At 29.8% G+C, this 20356-nt stretch overlaps 1 protein-coding gene across 1 annotated transcript; it reads right to left on the reverse strand.

Annotated features, from left to right (window-relative positions):
- Nucleotides 1-7410: 7410 nt before the first annotated feature.
- Nucleotides 7411-19149, reverse strand: LOC146997576 (uncharacterized). The gene has a single exon (XM_085815083.1). It carries the CDS (start codon nt 19010-19012, stop codon nt 17705-17707), a length of 1308 nt encoding a protein of 435 aa, XP_085671209.1. The 5' UTR covers nt 19013-19149; the 3' UTR covers nt 7411-17704.
- Between the last annotated feature and the right edge of the window lie 1207 nt (nt 19150-20356).

Here is a 20356-nt window from a genome sequence, read left to right on the forward strand (position 1 = left end):
CAACTTACTGAGTCGACACTGTTCTTGCTGTATATTATGCATATCATTTCAAAATAAAGCTCACTTATTGTTCATTGCAGTCTTTCACTGTTTGTCGAGTTTCATCATTTTCTGGCCGCTCCTTCTTGGTGTTGCATTTTCAATGTTGGGTAGTGTTTAATCATTGATAATGCTCATCATCACTTAATATTTTTAAAAGAATTCTGGCCTGTTTCATAAGTTAGTCACTATGTAAGATTCTAGTGTAATTCATTATTAGTAAATAATTTTCACATTTATGAAATGAAATATAACGCTGAATGTAACACACATTTGCAATATAAAACATTTTGAAGCTTTTCATATGAGAATTACCATAAAACAAAGAGTTTAACTTTATTTTAATTTTAATTACATTTTAAAAGTAATTCAAATAAACATACTTCTCATTTCATTTATACAGTGAAAATTGTTCATGAAACACGAAACTGAGGGGACTGAAATATTTTTTCGTGTTGAAGGATATTGCAAACATTATATATATTCAACAAAATTAAGTTTATTAGAGTACATTTTATTTACATACATATATAGCCCACCAGCGGCTGAGCGGTAAAGTCGTTTAACACTGGTAGTTCGGTCCGAGGTTCGAGTCCCGCGAACGGGCTGGCTGAATGGGCGTTTTCATGGTTTCATTCTCAGAAGGGAAATCTTTTCATGTTAAGCGATTTTCGTTTCATGTTAAGATAAAAACAATGCATGAAAATACATAGTAGTTTGTTGGGACTCTTGTATTATTTTGTGTTAACCGACATTTCGTCTTCGGCGTTTTCACGTTACGCGTATTTCATTATATCGTTTATGGTAATGGTACTAATAAATATGAACAAAATATTTCTCTTCCAAGATTATAACTTGGTAAAGTATATTATTTATCTTAAGATTGCCTTCAGAAATTCTGCAGAAGAAATTTCAATAGTTAATATAAGTGCATGGTTGAAATGGTTTGTTTATAAAAGCTCAACATGAATTAGTGTTCTGTTTTGTTTAAATTGAATGTTATAGAGCATATGAGGGCTATCTACCTAACAGGGGAAATGGTGGAGACTGTGAAAAGAAATTTCTCATGTTTACATTACATACAGTTCCCCCTCCTTATATAATATAATGTAAGTATGAGACATTTTGTAGGAAACCCCATGCAGCTAGCCTGTTCATCAGGCTTCAACTAATGTTCAGTAGTCTTATTTAATTGGCCGCTGTTACGCTTAATTTGCTTCCTTCTGCGTTTTAATGTTCTTTTATATGCTATATATTTGTTTTTTTTTTATATAGAAATGGTAATGAATTTTTATATTGTGTGGTATGTGTAAGTAATAATAATGGATAAATAAGTGAAACTACATGATGTTTCATCGTCAAAAATGAATTTATGTTAGTCCACCCACTATGCACAAAATCCTTCTCTTATTATTTGATTGTTTTAAAGAAAAGCAGCCCTCTATATAATTGCACATGTCACAGATAAAAAGAATTTTATTTGTAGATATCAATCGATACTACTGTTGCAAACTCAGCCGATAGGGGGTTGTAGTGAGTTCTTGAATTTAAAACTGATTTGTTTACGTTTATCTTTAGAATGTAGTTGAATGTAGCTAGATATGTAAGATGTGTCTTGTCAAGTAAATTGTTCTTCGTTATAAATGTATCAATAAAGAATTAAAAGCTAAGTAATTTTCAATTACTCTCTTTAGAAGCTCAGAAGATCAAGAAGCAGGTAAGATCTTGTTCATGCGATGTGTGCGTTGTTATACAATTTCAAATTAACTAGAAGTGGACTGTACTAAATATTTTATTCAACAACTTTAATCAAATGCGTGCCATCTTTCAAGTGATGACTTACTACTAACAAGAACAGCAATAAAAAAAAACTGAGTAAGCGTTTACAGAGTTGCTGTAATGAACATCTGCGCCATGCAAGGCGCGAAGAAGAGAAAAAATGACGTAATCTTACAGTTAAATAGTCCTAATGACTTAACAGATCTATTATTTATATCCGATTTTGTTTTAACCACCATGTTGGTGTAGAATATATCATAAAAGAGAAAAAGATAATGTCAAGTAATTGATATATGGAATCGGTGCAATTAGCGCAGTTACACTGGGTTGGCAAAAAGCCTAGCACTGCCTAGCACTTCTATTAGGAATTGAGAGCATAGTAATAAATGTAAATGATTTCATCTGAATAATCAATAAACTTAAAAAAAAGTAAAATCTGAAAGGTTTCAGATTCAACAGCTGAACAGCAAAATCACAAAACCATGAACCATACATTTATCATTCCTTATGCAGCGTTAAGTGTTGGTGTACAATTTTATATTTTTTTGCCATTGCTCAGTTTATTATATCAGTATTCAGTTTTCTTAGTAAGATGGCTAACAATTTTTTTGTTCTTTTTCTGAATTATGTGTTAATTTTATTTAAAATAATTTTTCTTGCACTTGTGCTACATAAAATTCAGTTCAACTGAAAAATCACAAAATATTTAAAAACAGCATTATTTTTAGAATTTCCCATTTATGTTAGAGGTTGTCATACATATTCTTATATTTCTGTATTATTATTAAAAAACAAATCTATACACGTGCAGTTATCATAAGAAAGAAAGAGTATATAATAATTATTTTAATGAGTCCAGCTAGTGTAATTTCATAAAAGTATTGAATTTCTAATTAGACATCTCATGTTTTTAATACATGTTTATTTAAATCAATCATATTAGAAAAGTTAAAAGAATATTCTTAAAAACTGTGTTTATTGCTTTAAATCACTCAATAACATTCCAGATTAAATTTTAAAGTATCTTAGGCTTTACTGAACCACATAGAATATAAAGGTATTTTATTTCCACCAGCAGCAACACTTTGCTTTCATAGAGCCAAGTTCATTGTTTAGAATTTAAAAATAAATATCTTGCATTTTGCCAAATTGGAACAGTTTTTCATGCTGGAGATAAAAATGTTTTTTTAACAGTGTTGCCACTGCCTGTTTTCAGATCATTAAGTTTATCAATCAAAATTCCATTAAAGTTTTTCAAAATGGGAAATAAATAATACAATTCAAAATATAAACTTCCAGGTGCACATGTTCGGGTGGAGAACCTGTGTTATTCAAAATTTGAAGTCTGTAGGTACCACCTTTTTTTTTCACAATGTAAAGAACATACATACATACTTGCAGATTCTTCATCATTTAATTTCTTTAAAAATAATACAGGGTGATAATATTTGGTAGCAACAATTTGAAAAGTGATATGCCATTTAGAGTGAACCAATACAAAATACCATTTTGAGACAAATAGCCTGTTTTTAGAATGTTAAATTCTGTTTTGGCTAAAAATAATTTATATGATTAAAAATAAAATAGAAATAGTAATTTATGTACATAACAATGATTTTTTTTTTTCTGAAGCCATAATTAAATATCTTATCAAAAGAAATGTTATAGTTAAATTGATAAAATATAGAATATTTGCTCTGATACATCTGTTCATTTGTTCTAAAATAAGTTTTCTGAAATGATTTAAACATACAGCTTAAGCAGTGATGTTTTACTAAGCTTTAAAGTAATGAAAAATAAGTAAGAAATAATGACTTCCAAAATGATTAATAATAATTTTTAATAAAAATAATAAGAATTAAAGATATAAGTTGTAATAGATTTCTTAATTTGTTAAGTATGTAAAATATTAGCTTGCTTTTTAAATGTTTCATGGTCACAGTTATCTTACAATATACAATATCAATACCGATGTTTACTTTTTCCCCCTTAAATACTGATCACTCCTAAAAGTGATCTATATGAAAATTTTGTAGCATTCTAATTTCATTTTTGCTTCATTAGAATTTTTGGTGCAATGTAAAACTCAGTTTTGGAATGTTTTGCAGTGCACTATCATTCCATTATTCAATTTCATTTCAATGCATTTGTCAATAATAAGCTTTTCACAGTTTTAACCTTTCCGACCCGACTTTTGCATGATTAAAATTTAACTATGAAAAGTAGTTTAATTTAATGTTGACATACTAAAAGAAGTGTGATATGACTTTAAAGTTTTTATCTTTTTCTGTTTCCTGGAAATCTCCTGGGACAATATGTCTCAATCGTATTGTCAACTGGGACTATTTGTACCAATTGTTTCTGTACCATTTCTCAGAAAAACTAAACTAAAATTTACTAATATATAATGTGAATAAAACTCTGTCACATGCACTAGTTCATATACAAAAGAAATTTTCATATATGTTTTATAAACACAAATGTAATATATCATCATGCAGTAATTTGATCACTGGTCGAACATATTAACCCACTGTTAAATAAGATTGGGAGAATATATCCTACAAAAAGAATTTATTCAAAATTTCTGAAATCTGACATTAAAAATGTTAAATTACTTCTTAATAAGAACTATTTCATACTAAGTACACCTTAAATATAACTGTACTTACTGCAAAATTAAAAAAAAATAGACAAATCAAAACTTGAATAAACGGTATGCTCGGAAAACATAAGTGCACTATCGGCAATCTAAAAGTGTTGCCAGGTATCTTTAATCATATATTTGTTCCCTAATTCCTTAAAAACACTGCAAACGTAAAAACCCATTTAAAAGTGGATTTTAATCTCTGGGACGTATGTGCGATTAGGACCAAAAGGGTTAAAGCAGTGTTACAAAATTTCCCAATTCAAAAAGTGCTTGTAAATTTTAGAAAACTTCCATAATAAACTAATCTTTCTTACTCTTCTTCTTTTCATATAAATTTGAAGATGGATTTAAAGCTATAAAAATCTTCATGTAATAGTTACCACGTAAGAGGTTATAGTTGATGTGGTAATTTCAATTTCAAAACTTTGTTTGCATATAAAAAATACGTAGTTTATTGTAATTGCCAAGTTACTTACTGTGATGAGGCTATTATAAAATCATTTTACCTCTAATCAAGGTGAAGTTGCATAACTAAATTAAAAAATGACATGAGGATTTTTAATGAATTTGTTTGGAAACTGAATAAATTAATACAATGTGTGTGTTATTATGGCAAAGCCTCGAGGGCTATCTGCCTAAGGGGAGGGATGCCTTCGTGGAGGACTTTCTAAGGGAAACTGAATCGTATACACGTTACACGTGGGAAAAACCACGAAAACGCCCATGCAGCCAGCTCGTTCGCGGGATTCGAACCTCGGACCGAACTACCAGTGTTCAGCGACTTTACCACTCGGCCGCTGGTGGGCTTAATACAATGAAAATGAGACATTGAATGTCTCCTTTAACTGCCTGCCTTTGAAACATATTGAAGTTGTATTATTCTCAGCTAAGGTCTTGTCGACCATTTAGTAAAAGAAGATTGGAAATATGAAAGAAGAAAAATACTTCATGAAAAGATTAGAATTTCTCTTAACATGGAAAATATGGATGTAAGAGTTAATGGATTTATGGAAGAAACCCATCAAATTTTGATGCTTGTTTTACATCAACCAAGTTGTTCTGGAATCATGTCTCAAAACATAACAAAGAGCTATTTTAAGCATGGCAGTCTTTAAATAAGTGATGAAATAGAAGTTGATAAACATGCAGTATCTCCACCTAACATGGATTGCAAGCGATCTGAAACTTGAGTGAATAATTGCTGAATTGGAACACTGAATAATGCAACTAAACAACTCTCTCAAACTAAACTAGAAAAACTGTAGAAGACGAAGTTGATGAAAATTCTCCACTAGTGACTGAAATGAAAGAGACATTCTATTTATTAAGGTAAATTAAAAAATCAATTAGATGATTTCTAGAAATATTATCAATATGAATCATTTATATACAAAATTGTAAACACATAAATAAAAATTACAATGTTGTTACAAGGTTTCTTCTACTATAAATAATTTTATTGACTTTCATTTCTAATTAAAATAGTGTTAAAAAGAAGCATTTGCATGAGTAGATCCAAAAGCTTTCAACCTCATTTCTTAAACATTATTCTGCAGTAAATTTCTCTTGCATATGTGTATTGGTAATACTAAATAAGGTTGAAAGTTTCATTTCAGTGTGTTCTTTTTTGACTGTATAATGAATGAAGTAATATGCTAGCTTGTTCTAAAATGTTTAAAATTAAGCATAGTTCTATGATTAAATTTTTGATTAAAGAAGGTGTTAATTCTAAAGATATAAAACACTGCTTAAATCATGTGCATACTGTTTCTTCTCTTTCCCATTCTATATTGAAACAATCGGTAATGCAATTTTTCATTCTTAAAGAGGCATCATCAACATTAGAAAATATTGAGTATAAATAAAAGTCAAAGAAACAGCAGGAAGACTGAATCTATCTATAACTGTTTTGCATATTCTACATAAACATATCCACATGATCAGTTTGCAAGCTGGGTATCTCAACTTCTTTTAGAATTTAAAAAACAATAGCATATCATTGAAATTCAGATACAGTAATGTAGGATCAAGGAGCTTTATTACCCCCTTAACAGTCCAGATTCAGTTTCAAATGATCATGATCTGTTTTTGGTACTGAAATCTGACCTTCATATAAAGAAATTTAAAGATGATGATGATTAAAGAAGAAATTAACTGAGTGTTTGTCTGCATGTATGTTTAAGAACATTGAATCTTCCACCATGCAAAATCGAAAAGAAAAATAATATGCATCACAAATGTATTACATCTCCTTGAGTAAGTAATAGAAGTAAAGTCACATTTTTTGAAAATTACATGAGCATTCTACCTATTTTGTAGACATAAAAGACAAAGGATCCATATTTTTAAAACTATTTCTCGAAAGCAGTGAAATTCACAGCACTCAATGGCAAAGACGAATGAAATAACTTAGATCTTGCTTTGTGCTTATCAGCTAATATATGTCAGACCTGCAGAGGCACTTGATGCTCAATGAAGAACTGGAACACAACGTTTCAGACACAGAGCAGATGTATCTTACTGATGAAGTAACTTTGGTTTTCTTTTACATTTAATCTAAAGAAAAACTAGTCACTTTCATATGCCCAAAACAATTTTCCTGGATGCAAATAACTAAGCCAAGCTACATAAAAACCAGGAGAAATTTTAATAGAAGGTCAGGAGAAATATGTTGGAAATCAGATTGGTGGGGGTACCATCTGAAATTGGGTGTCTCCTGTCTTAATCAGGAGAGTTGCCAACTCTGCAAATGGTACTGCTAGCTTTATTTTTACTTTAGGAAGCAAAATAGTATCAGTTAATATATAGATAACCTAAAGTCACCAGTACTGTATCTCTGTATTTTTACATGAATAACTTGTTTAATAGAAATATGCAAAACAGTTAATTTATTTTATGTAATTTTCTTTCACTAGTTCAAAATAAAGTAAGCAAATGCAATATAATTTTTTCACATTTTTATTTCAGATATAATTACAGAACCTATATTAGTTCCCTATAATCACACTTTATAAATACTAATTTACAAATCATTTGCATAGCTTTAACATTTGGCAAGAATAATTTTTGAACAATGTTCATAGTAACTATCCAAGTGCAATATCACCATCAAAACACTGCTTCAGTTTTTAACTCTAAATAAACCTCTCCCACAAAGAAAAAATTGCACAACTACATAAATTGAAAGAATACGAGTAAAAAAAGGCTATCAGTTTAATTCAATGTTAGGATTCAATTCTGACTTCAAATTGTGGGCATAAAATATATTCATACATATTGCTATGGAGAATTACTTCTTATGTGAATATGATGTTTTCCAAAATTAAGATTATCCAGGCACAATATGGTACATGGACAAAGTTTTTTAGGCACAGCTGCATATTTTCAGCATAGACACTATGATATAGTAATTATATCATTAGAGCATATAAAAATTAAAATACACTTTATATATATATATAAATATATATATATATTAATGAATTATATATATATATTAATGAAATTTTATATACTTGAGCAAGTTTAGTTTATTACAGAAATCCTATAACAAAAATGGGAAATAAATGTATTATCAATCACAAATAAATCTCATAATTAAAAATATTTTAAATATGCAGGAAATGAAAACTTTTATCAGATTAATAAATGCCTACAGCAGTAGTCATTAGATATTATCGTTATAACTTTCTTAAATAAATTAAGAACTGATGCATGCATTTTGTAAAAACAGGATACACTTTTAGAAAATGGATTTAGTGTGATTCATAATATGTGTTTATCATCAGGACTCCTAAATCCATTCTATGGTTATTTACATAAGACATTCATGCAGAAAAATTTACATAAAATTTTAATAAAATATAAGAAAAAATTTACTTTCAAAGAAAAATTCAAATTTTTTCTTTGCAGGTAAAACTTTTAAATTTATTACTAAATTAACTTATTGTAGTACATTTTATAAGACTACAAATATACTTTATTCATCAGATATATGCATTTATTATATATTAATAAATACTGACATAGTTTAGAGCAATAAATATATAATTAATTATAATATATGACATCAAACAGTAAGAGTCTAGTTTTGCAAAATGATGCAGGGATATTTGAAATTTTGCATCAAATGAAGATATAATGTACTTTAATACATTATGCATAAACTTCCTAATCTATTGTTTTAAAAATATGAGTGAAACACAAAAATTTGATTGAATAAATCTTTGTTACATAAAACTTGCATTAGGCTTAACACAAAATACTTTCGATTTAAGTTATTTTAATGCCTTTACCAATAAAAGCTATATAAATTAAAGTTATTTCATTTAAAATATGAAAAATAATTATATAAATGTGAAGGCATCAGTTTCCAAAATTTTGGAAGTGGATACTTATGTGAAAATGTTTTGGTACACAGCATGATTATTTTCATCAGTAGTTTGAGGTAATAATATTTGGTACAGATGGTTTTTAAAACAAGACAGCAATATGAAAATGTATATATCAGCAACACGACTTAAAAATGTTCAGAATTACAGTCTCAACTAAACACTTGTAAAACTGATTCTGGGTCATTATTAAAATATGTGATCAGCTAATATGATCAATATATAAATTATAAATAATATTGATCAATTTCTATATATATTTGAAAATAAATAATATAATAATCTCATTTATAGAGAAAAAGTACATATATAATGAATGGATGCAAAATATAATCAGCATAATATTTGAAGTATATGTTTGTCTTCTTCCCTTTATTTAATATAAATAAAGTAGATTAAAAATAATGAAACAAATTAGTATTAACAATCATAATCAAACTGGAATCTTATCTAGTGGTTCATATCAAATTAGAACCTTTGAGGATTATTGTAACTATGCCATATTACATATTCATAATAATCCTAAAAAAGGCCAAAGTGAAGCATAGTATATATGGTAGATAAAAATCTGGCTTCAGGATGACAACAAAAAATGAAGAAAATAGTTCACATGCGAAGATCATTTAGAATTTGGCCCCATTGCAGAAATGGCTAAGGATAGCTTAAATCAAGATTATATGTTTCACAAAAGAAAACAATAAATCTTTAAATTTCAGATAAAGAGAATTTGCCAATATTCACATGAAAAAATAGCAAATATTTAAGATTTTGAATCAGAATTTTTTTTTTTTTTTAATTTGTAAAATTAAGGATTTTGATGTTACATTTCTACTTAATATTAACTCATAGGAAATTTCAAAAAAGGGTGTAAATGATACATCTTACATATATTTATTTCATGCTGTACTGTATCCCCCCAAAAAAATTAAAATTATCAGCAATAAAAATAAGTAAACAAATATCTCTTGCCCATATAAAGGTCATACCTGTAAAATAACTTAATGAAATTGTTGTGAGTTATAGAAAGACTGACTGGGAACTAATGTACTAAGGAGACGGAGAGTATAAATGATGGGAAGGAAAAAAAGAGATTGAAAAGTGATTAGAATATAATGTATAACTGAGAAAACCTTGAATAAAGCTACAAGTAGAGCAGAAAGAATTCAGACGAAAATCAAGTTCATGCATAAATATATTAAATTTTGTTCCAAATGGAGTAGTTTGAAATTATAAATCATATAAAATGACATCACAATATTTACCATATTCTCCCTTTTTCCCACTAATTTTTTTTCGTACAAAATTATGGGAATAATTTAATTTCCAGTAGATGTGGTCATAGTTAAGAATATAACACATTAAAAGTACTCGTGTATAAAGTACTGGTAACTATCAATTTTTATTTATTTGAAAGGAACTCGCATTCTAAGAATGTATAGAATATTAACATAATATCTAGTAAGATATCTTCCATTTTTATTTACCTGATCTTAAATCTCACCCACTCTTACTCCTTTAACATCACACCATTCAATGCTGCTGAAACTGTCTGCATATTATGCTCCAGCTTCATCATCACGATTCAATCCATCTTCCCACATGTAACAATCTTCAAAAACCATTAGATAACCCCATTTTCTTAAAGCTCTTCAATGTTAATTACTTCATCAATCAAAGTTCATGTACCCAAAATACATGAGAAAATCTGTTCAATAAAAGATTTCTGAGCTTTTTCAAGTTTTAGTAAAATTATGCGACCTGCTGATATTCACTCGTTACAAATTTTTGCAGATACTATTTGAATGGTTTATTCACTAAAGTGGCTACAGAAGTGACGTAAGTCTTCCTGGAATAATGACAGCAACAGTATTTTTTTTTTTTTTTTTAAATCTGGCATGACAGAAGTTGTCTAATATTAGCAGTAACTTCTTATGTAGAACAGATCCTGGTTGACAAGTCCATACAATTTCGTTAAGTCGGATGGCATTCATACATGTCATTCTCAGTGACTGGAAAGGGAAAGATTTAATGAAACCTTTGCAATAGCTCATATGGATTTATCTTTGTTAATAAAAGGTTTTTATATGAACATAATAAGAATAAACATATAAGCAAAAGCAATTTAGTAGATTTTGCCACACTCTGTTAACCAAGCATATAACAATTCTTCAGTCTTTAACAATTAACATTGCTAATTTCATAAGTAATCATTTTGTTGTATTTTAAATTCCAATGTTTTTTATTTTTTTTCCTTTTTAACCTTAAACAAATGGGATTAGACTGGAATTAAACCATGGCAAAAATTTTGCATGAATGCAGTATTTTATTGCAAAATTTCATAACAAAACAATTGTTTTGAATTTATTCTAAGCGATCTGATTGATAATAGCATTAAATGCCTAAATAAAATGTAATATATACATATAATAATATGTATATAATAAATAATTTTTGCATTTATCAGTTATCCTTCTTTCTCTTGAGTAAAAAAACCACCAAATAGTGCCAATGTCGTTGCATTAATGTACAAGTATTGAATAAATCTATTATTAAAAAATGAAGAATCTTAATATATATAACCAATAATTTATAATTAAAAAACTTTTATGTACCATCTCCAAGAGACAGAAATTCCAATTAAAACCATAAATTATTAAACATTTTTATTCAGCTTTTTTGGTAGCCTGAGCAGTTGAATGTTATGGAAACCCTATTGTGATATAATCGGGTGCATGATTCTGGGAATTTTTGAATCATGGGATGTTTTGTAAGCGTTTTTGTGGTGTGTGTTGGTTTGATTCTTTAGACGGTAGATTGGCCGAATGTAGTAAGATTAATTTGAAGTTTCTGTACGACTTGCAGCGAAAGGAGAAAAGAGACTGGTGTGTAAATGAAGGTTTACTTAGTAGCCATTATAAGTGTCCTGTATGTAGGAAGGATATGCATCTAGTCGAATATAAAAACCGTTTAGATGGATTTGTAGGAAGAAAGGTTCAGATGGTCACTATATGAAGCGTTCGATCAGAAAGAGTACCTGGTTTAAAAAAAGTCATTTGAGTATGATTTATATTTTGATTTTTACGTGGCTCTGGGTGTACGAAGCGAATTCGAAAATCATGGTAAGTGAATATTTGCTTTTGGTAGCGCTTAAATGTATAACATGTTTTTCCTTTCTTATGTTATTTTATTGTTTGGTTTAAAATGTATTTTATTGAGATTATGTATTTTTTGTGTGCCTATATTGTAGTATTTGGTGCTCCTTTGACTTTTTAAGTGAAAATATATCGATGTGTACATGGATAAAGTAAAGGGGAGTGCACAATGCAAGTTTGTGCAATTCTGGGATTTTTTTTAAAGTGAAAATATGTCGTCATGTACATGGATAATGTTAAAAGAGTGCGCAATGCCATTTTAGTGCAATTCGAGTTTTTTTTTTTTTTTTTAAGTGAAAATAGGTCGACGTGTACACGGATAAAGTCAAAGGAGTGCGCAATGTCATTTTTGTGCAATTCGGCGATTTTTTTTTAAGTGAAAATAAGTTGATGTGTACATGGATAACGAGTTTGTGCAATTGTTTGTCTTGTTATTTTGGCTTTGTGTAGCGGCGATTTTTGACGCGAAAATCGCCGCTTCCCAAGTCAAAGAATTGCACAAAATCGGTATCCATGTACCGTGAAAAGTTGCCAAGGGGTACTCTAAACTATACTTTTACCTTAAGAAAAATTCTTAAACACAAAAATATCAACATAAAAAGTAAAAAATTTATAAGTGTGAAAAAGTAGCCATTGTCATTGATCACAGATTAATCAACTTATCAAGGGGATAAACCAATCTACCATTAACTAGAAACAACTGAATTAAGTGAGAATGTTTTATCTTTACACATAAATGTTCCTCGCATTGTGGAAAAATGACAACACATGTACAGCTACCAAATTTTCAACACAGTCCTCCATCCAAATATTTGCACCTCAAAACTTAAATTTTCATTTATGCATTTTGTAAAAAAAGTATCTTTTTGTAGCAATACTTGCATAATGGAACAACTGCTTTGAAGCCCTGGTTTTGTAAGATAGGTAGAAAGAAAAAAACGTAAGTTGCATAAGTAGAAGGGATACTTGTGCATTAACACAACTATCTTCATAGAGGTCACCAAATTTTCAGAATATGCCCTGGCAACCATCAATCCTTCCGTCAAGTAATGCCAAAATTTTCCTCCCTCCCCTGTCTTCTAAGTTTCAACTTAGAAGTTTTTATAAACAAATCATGATACTTTTTGCCTTAACTTTAGAAATCTGTCGCCAATGGAAGAAACTGCAATAAAATTTCTGCAGGAATACAAAATTTTTCTGAAACATTCTAAAGGGAACAACAAGAAAATGCATTTCCTATATAACTGATGTTTGCAAGAAGCCAAGTCTCAACAATTCTCAGATGTTTTTCAAGTGAAAATAAATCACTGTGTATTTCGAGTAAGAATAGTGCAAAAAAATTACAGATAAGTTTGAAGAACAATACAAGTATTTTATTTTTTAATGTATCACATAATCCTTATTTAATAATTAAAATTTTTATTTTAAATTACTAATATACATTTTCTTTTCAAATATTCAGTGTTTACCAACTTACTATAAACATTGATAGTTTGGGAATCTTTCTAAAATAAGAAGGCACAGAAACCATCAACAAAACTTGATAACTTCTACTTTTTCATGTGTGAAAAATCGCCAAATTGTGCCATGGTGTTTGCATAATATGTAAGTAACATAGAAGGAAGAACTGCACAAAAGTGCAATATATCAGGGCTGCTACTGAATAACTATCATATCATTTACAAATCTTCAATAAAAATAAAATGAAACTTCTGAAATCTGAACTAATATCTGTATTGTCAATACAGTATAAAGTCTTTAATCCGAATGTCCATAATCCAGACCTCAAAGCTACACACTTTCTGCACGTTTCGATGTCCATTAAACAAAAAGTGGAATTGCTGCAAAAAATGGATAAAGGCACGACAGAGAGGTGATGTTTCTCTAACCATTCCGAAATCGGTTTATCAATTTCACGCTGCTCTGCGCGAATGGGGGAGGGGGCAATGAACTGGAAGTTGATCTGTCAGCACTATCCTCATCTTCAGGGCAGATGTTTTTATTTTATTCGGCTTATAATTCTTTACTAAATGTAGTGTTTCATCTTGATGTACTCCAATATGATTTAAATCAATTTCCCCGTCACTATAAATATCACGAATACACAACAAATAGTTTTCTGGTTGCAATTTACTAATTTCGACTATGCGTAATGCATTGAAAGAAATGTTTAAAGTAAACAAAAATATTATACTTTTTTTTTTTAAAGTTTGGTATCCTTTAGATCATAATTGCTCTTTATTTCATAAATTATGGTTTTATATTTTTATTTGTATAATTTCTGCATGCCATCTTACCAGATTTAAATTGATGATCTATAATCCGGGAAAACCCCAAATCTGGAACTGCCGAAGTTCCGATGAGTCCGGATTAAAGAATTTGTACTTTATATACTGAAAAATACATCATATCAAAAATGATATAGTTGAACGCATCCGAGGTAAAGAAATAAGCTAATATTTCACATTCCGTGTTTAACAATAAGGTGCTTTTATGTACTGAAAAATACAATGCTTTAAACTTGTTTTTTCATTTTAGGTCTTTTGGAAGTGGAATTAAAAGATATTGTCATGCTAAAGAAGTTGTATAATGAGCTGCAGAATTCACTAGAACTTATTTTATAATCTTCATTAAATCTAAAGTCTAGAACCGTTCGATTAGAATGAATGATTAAATTAGTGTAATCCAAAAAGTTATAGTTTTGGTTTTATTATTGCATTCATGAATTATGTTTATGAAATTACACTAACGAATTCATTAAAATCATTATACTTTTTTAATAACTATTTAAGGCAGCTGGCCGTGCAAACAGCTAGTCATATAAAAGTAAGAAGCATACAGATTTGAAATTTAACAATTAGCCTAACTTCAAAGGTAAAGCTGTATTTTCTTTAGAGTATTGAGATTAAAGATGCATTTACATCAATCAGTAAAGGTATTTCTGAAAACATATCAATTTCTGATAATTAGGAGGCACTTTATTTTATATTACTTTTGGTTGCCTAATCACATGCTCACAGTAACTGCAGATCAATGAACAGACTCTTGAAAATGAATAACAGGCATCTAGAAACTTTGGACACTTGGCATGATTTTTAGTCTGTAGCAAATTAGGGCCAGATTTACATTACTTCACAGAGTGAGAAAGTCATGTAATGCATTTTGTAAAAGAAATAATTATTCACTGAAGAATACAAATAATAAGACTTTGAAGGGGGGAATATATATATATATATTTCCATAACAAAATCTGGCTCAAAAAAAAAAATCAATATATTATGAACTGTGTCAGTAAATAAAGGATTAATAATAAAAACCATAACCATTTAAATAAAATGACCGAAATCATTTTGAATAATCCATATAGGCTTTGGCCGCTAGTAGTACTGCCTACAGTATTTTTTAAAAATAAGAGGTGATTTGAAATTTTTAGATTTCACAGTCAAGTATTTTTGCATACAATCCACTAAGAAATTTACATTTTAAAATACGGGTTTTCATCCGCAGAGAACCCGTTGGCGCCGTTGCAATTTTTACTCGCCAAGATCGCGGCTCATCCTCGATGAACCGAGCCGTAAACCTGAATTTTAGTGCATGTAAATTCAAGTTAGCAGACAAAACAATATATTAAGCATATGGTAGTAAAAATTCACAGATAATCAGCATGTAGATGTAAAACTAACTGGTTAAACGTGATATATGAAAATAAACCTGTCTTTTTCATAATATATTTCACAATACAAATAACTTTCAACAGTAATCAAATTTTCTTCATTAGCATTGTTAATAAAACTAAAACTTTATACATTTTATTATTTTTCAAGAGTTATTTGAACTGTATTCCTTACACCAGCAGTAGTTTTATAATTTTGATGACCATGGGGATGCATCAAACTACTCTGTCATCTTAGATAATCAATATTTTTTATTTCAATTTAATCAGCTATTTATGTCACACCTGCCATCCTCTGAAAGGTTATTGTTAGAAAAATATTAACAATATAGTATGCTGTTAAAATTTTAAGCCATAAAAATTGGAGCCGAGAACCGGCATGTATCGACGAAAACTTTATTATACGAAAATATTTCTATCTATTCGTTGTTAAAAAATTCAGAAAAAATAATAATAAATAAGAGAAGAATATAAATCTCCAAATACGAACAACGACAGTGATAATTCAACAAAATGAACGCAAAAGCAATGGTTGCAACCTTCAAACAAGCGAACAGAATGAATACGGTAAGTTACCAGGTTTGAACTATTATCACCAAAGTTGGTGATGTTTACATTTACCGGGTTCTCTGCGGAAGTGCTTCCTAAAATACATTTTATCTTTAAGAAACAAGTTCATCATAAAAAAAAAAAGAGGGGGATAACTATTTTTATTTAACATTTTTCTTTGGCATTCTTTAGCTGTGTCGGGGTTTAGTTCAATGAGTTTTTTACTGTTAAGACATAATATAAAAATATTTGATCTTGGCTCTAGTGTAGAATTGGGTGCCCCTTCAATTAGCAACAATTTTTAGTAAAATTTTGGCGATGAAATCTCATTTCTGGTTACCATGATAGTTTAACTTTGCTTTAGCCTCCTGATTTTTTTAAATAAAAATAGATTGATGTGTACATGGTCAAATTTAAAGCAGTGCACAACGCCTAGTTTGTGCAATTCTGGGATTTTTTTTAAGTGAAATCAGATCGATGTGTACATGGACACAGAGTTTATGCAATTCGTTGACTTCTTATTTTGGTTTTGTGTAGCGGCCATCTTGAAATTATGTCTTCCTGACGCCGATCTTGGCGTCAAAAAAGAATCGCCAAAAAACAAGGGGCACCCAATTGTAAACTTTTACACCTTGCTCTTAACCAAATAACTTCAGAAATTAGAAAACTATTATTAGAAAATTTGTATAGATTTTTTATTCTTTATTCATTACAACTGAAAGATTTTGTAGATATGTCATGCTAATAATTAAAGATAAAATAATTCGTCAAAAGGCTGAATGGACTGATCAATCATTAGAAAAAGTTCAACATCAAATATTTAAAAGAATAATGCAATTTTCTACGAAAATAAGGGAATGTGAAAAAGTAGTATGCCAATAAGAAATATAAATTAAAACAAAATTCCACATTCAATTACCATTTCAATATAAAATGAATTTAGCATTAATTAATAATAAAAATTATGCTTCCCTACTTTATTTCTTAAAAAATCCTGCTTCATATACACATGCTTTAGCATTATATGATAATGATAGTGAACCCGGGTGAGGGTTAAAAAAAGTCTCTCTTCACTTGGACCGCCTAATCATTAAATATAGAAATTCATTTGTATGCATTAAAATTTTAAAGATCATATAGTAGCATATATATAAATTATCTTACTTATTTTGTTATATCATAAAAACTATGTCACCATAATATGTCATACATACTTTTGGAAAGAAAATTTTTAATTTGCTTTCAATATAAATTCTGAGTACCAAAGAATATTACCTATTTATTTTAAAATAAAAACTAATTTTTTCTTTTCTTCACAGTATTATTTAATACTTCAAAATCTCTATTAAAGACTTTTTAACATATTAGAATAATGCACAATATAAACTACCATATTAAAACCACAAGAGTTATCTAAGTAAAAATCATAACAATCCACTATTAGGCAGAAAATTGTTTTCGATCACATAATTTAATAATGCCCTTCTTCGAGATATCCTTTTATCCTCGCTGGCAAGGGAAGTTTTTGAATATGATCATATCGGGTATACTGTCTGATAACAAAACGACATAAATATTGCAAGGATCGCACCTGAGTGAACCTCGAAATTGGTTTTGTGAGACGAACAGGAAAAGAAGGAGAACCTGGAGAGCGACTTCGTGAATAACAGAACACACCAGATTGGGAATAGCACATTGACTGCTGAATTAGTTCTACAATAGATGCATGACCTTCAGGCTCAGGTTGAGAGTAAAAGCTAAATAACCCACTACTATGTTCAATTCTGGTATGTAGAGTTTTACCATAAGAACGAAAACTTAAACTCAAGATGTAACGATCATCTGAACTGTCTCGAACTAAAAATGCACCATCTGGTTGATCCACCAATTTTGATTCTGCTTCACTTCGATTGATAGGACCCCAATACCAGCCATATTTTGATAACTTGTATAGTTCTTGGGTGAGGTTTCCAACCCTAGGTAAGGCAGATACATTATAGGCAACGGGATCTAATTCGTTAGTTTTAACATTATCGGGACAAATTGTACTTGCATATGTATTTGCATTATTTACAGAATCGACATCGATTTGAGAAAATCTACTAACGTCACCTTCTGATTCAACTTTGAGAGCAAGACTAGAGGCAACAGGATTAGCATCACAGGATATGTCAGACAAACTACACGAAGTACGAGGAATAATTTTTGAACAAGACGCTCCATCTTCTGCATAGTTTGATTTCCTAGACGACGATCCGAAACAAGTACATATGTCGTTATCATCAGTGGCAGATGTTATTAATTCTGCCACATCATCGGTTTCATTTTGGGGGTCTTGAAGGTTTTGGCATCTCAGGATTAACGACGGCATTGGCCATACATTGCTTTTATCCCCAGGCTTTTGTTTTCTAGTCCTATAATTAAAAGAACAGCACGTGTGAAGATCACAATTTTCGCTGTGACACTGACACACATTCGTTACAGAATCGCTCCTGTTTCTGGCGTCACAACGTTTATTCCGCTTTGATTTTTTCCACTTTCGCTTAATAGTATTAATTATATTACTTTTATTTCTAGTTTCATTACAGCATTTCCCAGTTAAGTTGCTGTCATTTAATGTATCTCCCTTTGATTCATTTATCACCTTAACTTCAACACAGTTACCGCCTTCAGCAGTTGAGACGCCATTTGCATTGACGCCCTCTAATCGTAAACATTGCTGCACTTTCCGACTAACTTCCAATGGGCTAAATCGCGATAAACCAACTCTTTTCATCATGACTAAAATTAGATTATTTCACCATGTTGAGCAGTATATAAATTATATTTGTGAAAACACCACAGAAACTCCTATAATATACAATTTAGCATGCATATCAGAAGAATACACAAACACAGAAAACTACATTATTGCCATTTTACGTAAGCTTAATTGAAACGATTAAAATTTTTATGAAACTGTATTTAAAATACTTTTTCTTTTTATGAGATAAACACTTGCACATCGTATAAATTTAGTTAAAAAAATTTTTAGTTTAATGATATTTATTATAATAAAAAATATTTTGATTGAAGAAAAGAAGTTTAAAATATAATCACTAAAAACAATTTTACAGTGGATCATCTTTTACACCGAGCAGTTTACTCACTTGCATGAGCACATTCTTTTTATCTTCAAACTTTTGTTTTCTAATACTAAATTTAAATGAACAGCAAGTGGCAGATCATAATTTTCTCTATGACACTGACACATATTTAATATGAATCGCTAATTCTGATTTATGATTTTGGATCATGAGTATGATGACTGTTTGTACTCAGTGTTTTGCACCGGGACTAAGGGATAAACAGGCCTTGCCAACAACAAGCCTCTTGCAAGGCCTATATTTATGATATAGAATTCAAAGGAAACTTTGAAAATCCTCTTCTTCACAATTCCACTTTTTCTTCACATAAGCAGGGAAAGTCGGAACGGAACTCCCTAAATGAAGTTTGTGCTTAAATGAACCCAGTTCATCGACATTAATATAGCAAATGTGCCGATTATACTATAGCTTATTTTAAAAAGCAGACTTTATTTTAAAAAACAGGCATTGACACCCTCTCCCATTTGCTATTGTAACAACGTGTCATCATCTCTGCGCAACATTTATTTTTCTCTTTTACTTATCTTTCTCATTTGAAACTATGATTCAAATCAGTGTTTATTCACGCGATTTTCATGAAGCGAAACATACTAAACAGAAATAAACTTCAGGGGAAAATGTTAGACCACTCAATCGTCTGTTACAGCTGTCAATCCCATGCACATGGGGGGCGGAAAATAACTTGATTTTCATTTTTTAAACTAAAACACTATAGTGCATTTTCCGAACAATTTATTCAACAGATTTCTAAGACAAATACAGATTGTGACCAGAGGTATAGACTATTATGGACTAAGTGGTATAGGACTTAGTCCATAACTTAGGACACTTCTATTTAAATGCCATTTGTAGCTGAAGGCAGATTTTTGCTATACTTTATGGCATTTGACATGTTTGAAAGAATCGTTGGTGGGATCCAGTCAATCATCTTTGTAATTTGGGCGCTCTGAAAATCTGAAGACCTTCGTGTCCGCTCC

Source organism: Stegodyphus dumicola, chromosome 4, assembly GCF_044657685.1.
Source record: "Stegodyphus dumicola isolate Sdum_Otavi_A_Nest chromosome 4, ASM4465768v1".
Classification (NCBI taxonomy): Eukaryota; Metazoa; Arthropoda; class Arachnida; order Araneae; family Eresidae; genus Stegodyphus; species Stegodyphus dumicola.

Bases quoted from the DNA above. Each gene is read 5' to 3' on its own strand.
- LOC146997576 (XM_085815083.1), bottom strand. From the start codon at position 19,012: ATGATGAAAAGAGTTGGTTTATCGCGATTTAGCCCATTGGAAGTTAGT.